Source organism: Nematolebias whitei, chromosome 9 (assembly GCF_014905685.2).
Source record: "Nematolebias whitei isolate Nwh7 chromosome 9, NemWhi1, whole genome shotgun sequence".
Classification (NCBI taxonomy): domain Eukaryota; kingdom Metazoa; phylum Chordata; class Actinopteri; order Cyprinodontiformes; family Rivulidae; genus Nematolebias; species Nematolebias whitei.
In genome coordinates, this window is record NC_056506.1 from 51,562,526 (window position 1) to 51,565,664 (window position 3,139).

General features: G+C 43.3%; 1 protein-coding gene across 1 annotated transcript in view; it reads right to left on the bottom strand.

The window, feature by feature from the left end:
- Window positions 1-3,139, bottom strand: part of adhfe1 (alcohol dehydrogenase iron containing 1) — a 31,428-nt gene that overhangs the window by 15,486 nt on the left and 12,803 nt on the right. The window contains exon 5 of the mRNA XM_037681434.1: window positions 2,058-2,212. Within this exon, the coding sequence (XP_037537362.1) occupies window positions 2,058-2,212 (155 nt within the window). The remainder of the gene's footprint in view (window positions 1-2,057; window positions 2,213-3,139) is intronic.

Below are 3,139 nucleotides of genomic sequence, written 5' to 3' on the forward strand. Positions count from 1 at the left end.
CCAGCCGACAGGGATCACAAAGTACCAGCTGACAGGGATTACAAAGTGATATAAAAATGTTTTATAAGGTGTTAAGTCGCCTTTATGCCTATTCAAACATATACTTTGTGTGTGTGTTACTTATAATATTTAGACACTCTTTGATGGTTAGCAGAGGGATGGAGGGGTGCAGTGTATCCTCTCTAGGAATGCTTTAATAAGCATTAGGAGTGCTTTTGACCGTAGAAGCTTTGGCCCGCTTTGCGGTCACGGCGCTCCTTACTGGAAGGACATGTTTTTATGAGCCATCGCTCTGTTGCACAGACTGCTTTGATGATGGAAAAACTTGTTTTAATTAGATCTGTCCTCCTGACAACCATCAAACTTGTTTTTCACTGCTCTCACGCGATCCGGTCAGAGAGAGGTATATAGGAGGTGTGACAGGCAAGGGAACTCTGAAGTCTTGCTGTGGACTAACGCGTGAGTGCCCAGCTGTTGATGTGATTCCTTTACCCGGGTCGAAGGCTTCCCGATCACGTGTCACGGTGAGAGGCTCTCATATCAATTTGTGTGTGTAAAGAGTGTACAAGTGTACATGTTTGCTTGGCTGTTTTCTGTGGCAGATTAATAAATGACACTATTATTCTAGCAGTAACAGTCTCCTCTGATTTATTTCCTCTCGTGTGAATCATCGGGTGCCGACCGTTCACGACCCCTGTTAAAACTAATTTCATAATACACAAAGTACCAGCCAACAGGGATCATAAAGTACCAGCAGATAGGGATCACAAAGTAGCAGCCGACAGGGATCATAAAGTACCAGCAGATAGGAATTACAAAGTACCAGCCGACAGGGATCACAAAGTACCAGCCGACAGGGATTACAAAGTACCAGCCGACAGGGATCACAAAGTACCAGCTGACAGGGATCACAAAGTACCAGCCGACACGGATCACAAAGTACCAGCCGACAGGGATCACAAAGTACCAGCCAACAGGGATCATAAAGTACCAGCAGATAGGGATTACAAAGTAGCAGCCGACAGGGATCACAAAGTACCAGCAGACAGGGATCACAAAGTACCAGCAGATAGGGATTACAAAGTAGCAGCAGACAGGGATCACAAAGTACCAGCTGACAGGGATCACTGACCGAACTGTTCGAAGGTATTACTCCGTATGAACAAAATTCAAAACGACATGCGGAAATAACTTGAACAGTAACGGAGTTCATAGAGAAAAACATGATGTCCATTAATACAGTGACCAAGCCTGAGTTTACGACTTTGGTCAACACAGTGGATAAGCGTACAGAACGCCCTTGTGCACACACTTTAGCCAAGTTGCTGTCCTGGAGCTACACAAACACTGCAGACACAAAGTTGCAGCGGAGCTGAAAACGGTGGAGTTTTTTGCAAATGAAACAGATTGATTTATTGCTTGTGTTGGCTGAAAAATACATGAGAAGAAGACATTGAGATATTGAGGTAAAAAAAAAATCACAATTAGAATATTTTCCAAAATCGTTCAGCCCTAGAACCAATGGATGGGAAATGAAATAGGTCCAAGAATGGATACTTGGGGAACTCCACATGTGAGAGGAGCAGAGGAGGACTGTCAGAAATGTAATACCTGAACCAGTCCAGATAAAAACATTTGATACCACAGACCTCCAAAATCCTGAGGTCAGCTGGGTCACAGGCAGAGTCTGTAGCCAATAAAAGAACTTTAAAAAGAAGCAGCTGAATCCAAACTAACCTTTATAAAGTTCTTAGACAAACGTAAGTTTTGAAACGAGTCTAAAACTGGAGGACATGAGTCTAGATTAGGTTTCTTTATCAACAGCAGTATACTGACAAAAGCTGGAACAAGAACTTGAACTGAGACTGCTGTTCGAACTCTCTGTACCTTCAGAATCAACAGTCCAGATGAGTTCTACTGTGCTGCTTATTAACCCTTACTGATTGCACAGGAGAACAGAACCTCCGGAGACTCCCGGTAAAATAACAAGTACATACCTCATCCACCTGCAGACCTCCAGTCAGAGAGCAGAACAGCTGCTCACCTGTAGCACTCACCTGGAGTCGGTGGGCTCCACCCGCACGTTGTCGTAGACCTTGAACTGGACACTGTTCCTGACCAGAGACTCCAGCACTGCCTTCACAGGAGAAAGATGGGACAAGTTCTGGTCCGTCATGAGACAGACGTTCTGAGCTCTGAGGTTCTGCAGGTCCTGTGGATGACCCGCAGGTCCACAACAACAGAACCAACATCAGTACTAGCCCTAGAACAATTAGAGGAACTTGTTTATTTTTACATTACAAGCATTCAATAAGCGTTCAATACAAAAACAACTGGACTTTATTTGTAACAGAAGACGTTTCGCTCCTCATCCGAGGAGCTTTTTCAATTCAATGAGCAGAGAGTGAGAGATTCAGGTTAAACATTCACTGCTCACTCTCTGCTCATTGAATTGAAAAAGCTCCTCGGATGAGGAGCGAAACGTCTTCTGTTACAAATAAAGTCCAGTTGTTTTTGTATTGAACGCTTATTGAATTCATCATGTCCTGAATGACTGAGAATCTTCACCAGCATACATTACAAGCAGAAAGAAGGTTCTAATGGATACTGCTGTACGAACGTTTCTATGGTTACTGGCATTTTTGCTGCATGCTTCAGTATTTCTGGTTGTTTTTGGGTTTTTAGCAAGTCGAGACGGTTCTTCTCGTCCTAAGCATTTCATTGCATCATTGACCTTGTGCTGATTTTGCATATGACAAATGTAACCTACCTATATGTACGTTTCTACGGTTACTGGTGTACCACATTTCCGTGGTTACTGGTGTAGGCATGTTTCTATTGTTATTGGTGTAGGCATGTTTCTGTGGTTACTGGTGTAGGCATATTTCTATGGTTACTGGTGTAGGCATGTTTCTATGGTTATTGGTGTACGCACGTTTGTATTTTTACTGGTGTAGGCACATTTCTATAGTTATTGGTGTAGGCATGTTTCTATGGTTATTGGTGTACGCATGCTTCCATGGTTATTGGTGTACGCATGCTTCTATGGTCATTGGTGTATGCAGGTTTGTATTGCTACTGGTGTAGGCATGTTTCTATGGTTACTGGTGTACGCATGTTTCTATGGTTATTGGTGTAC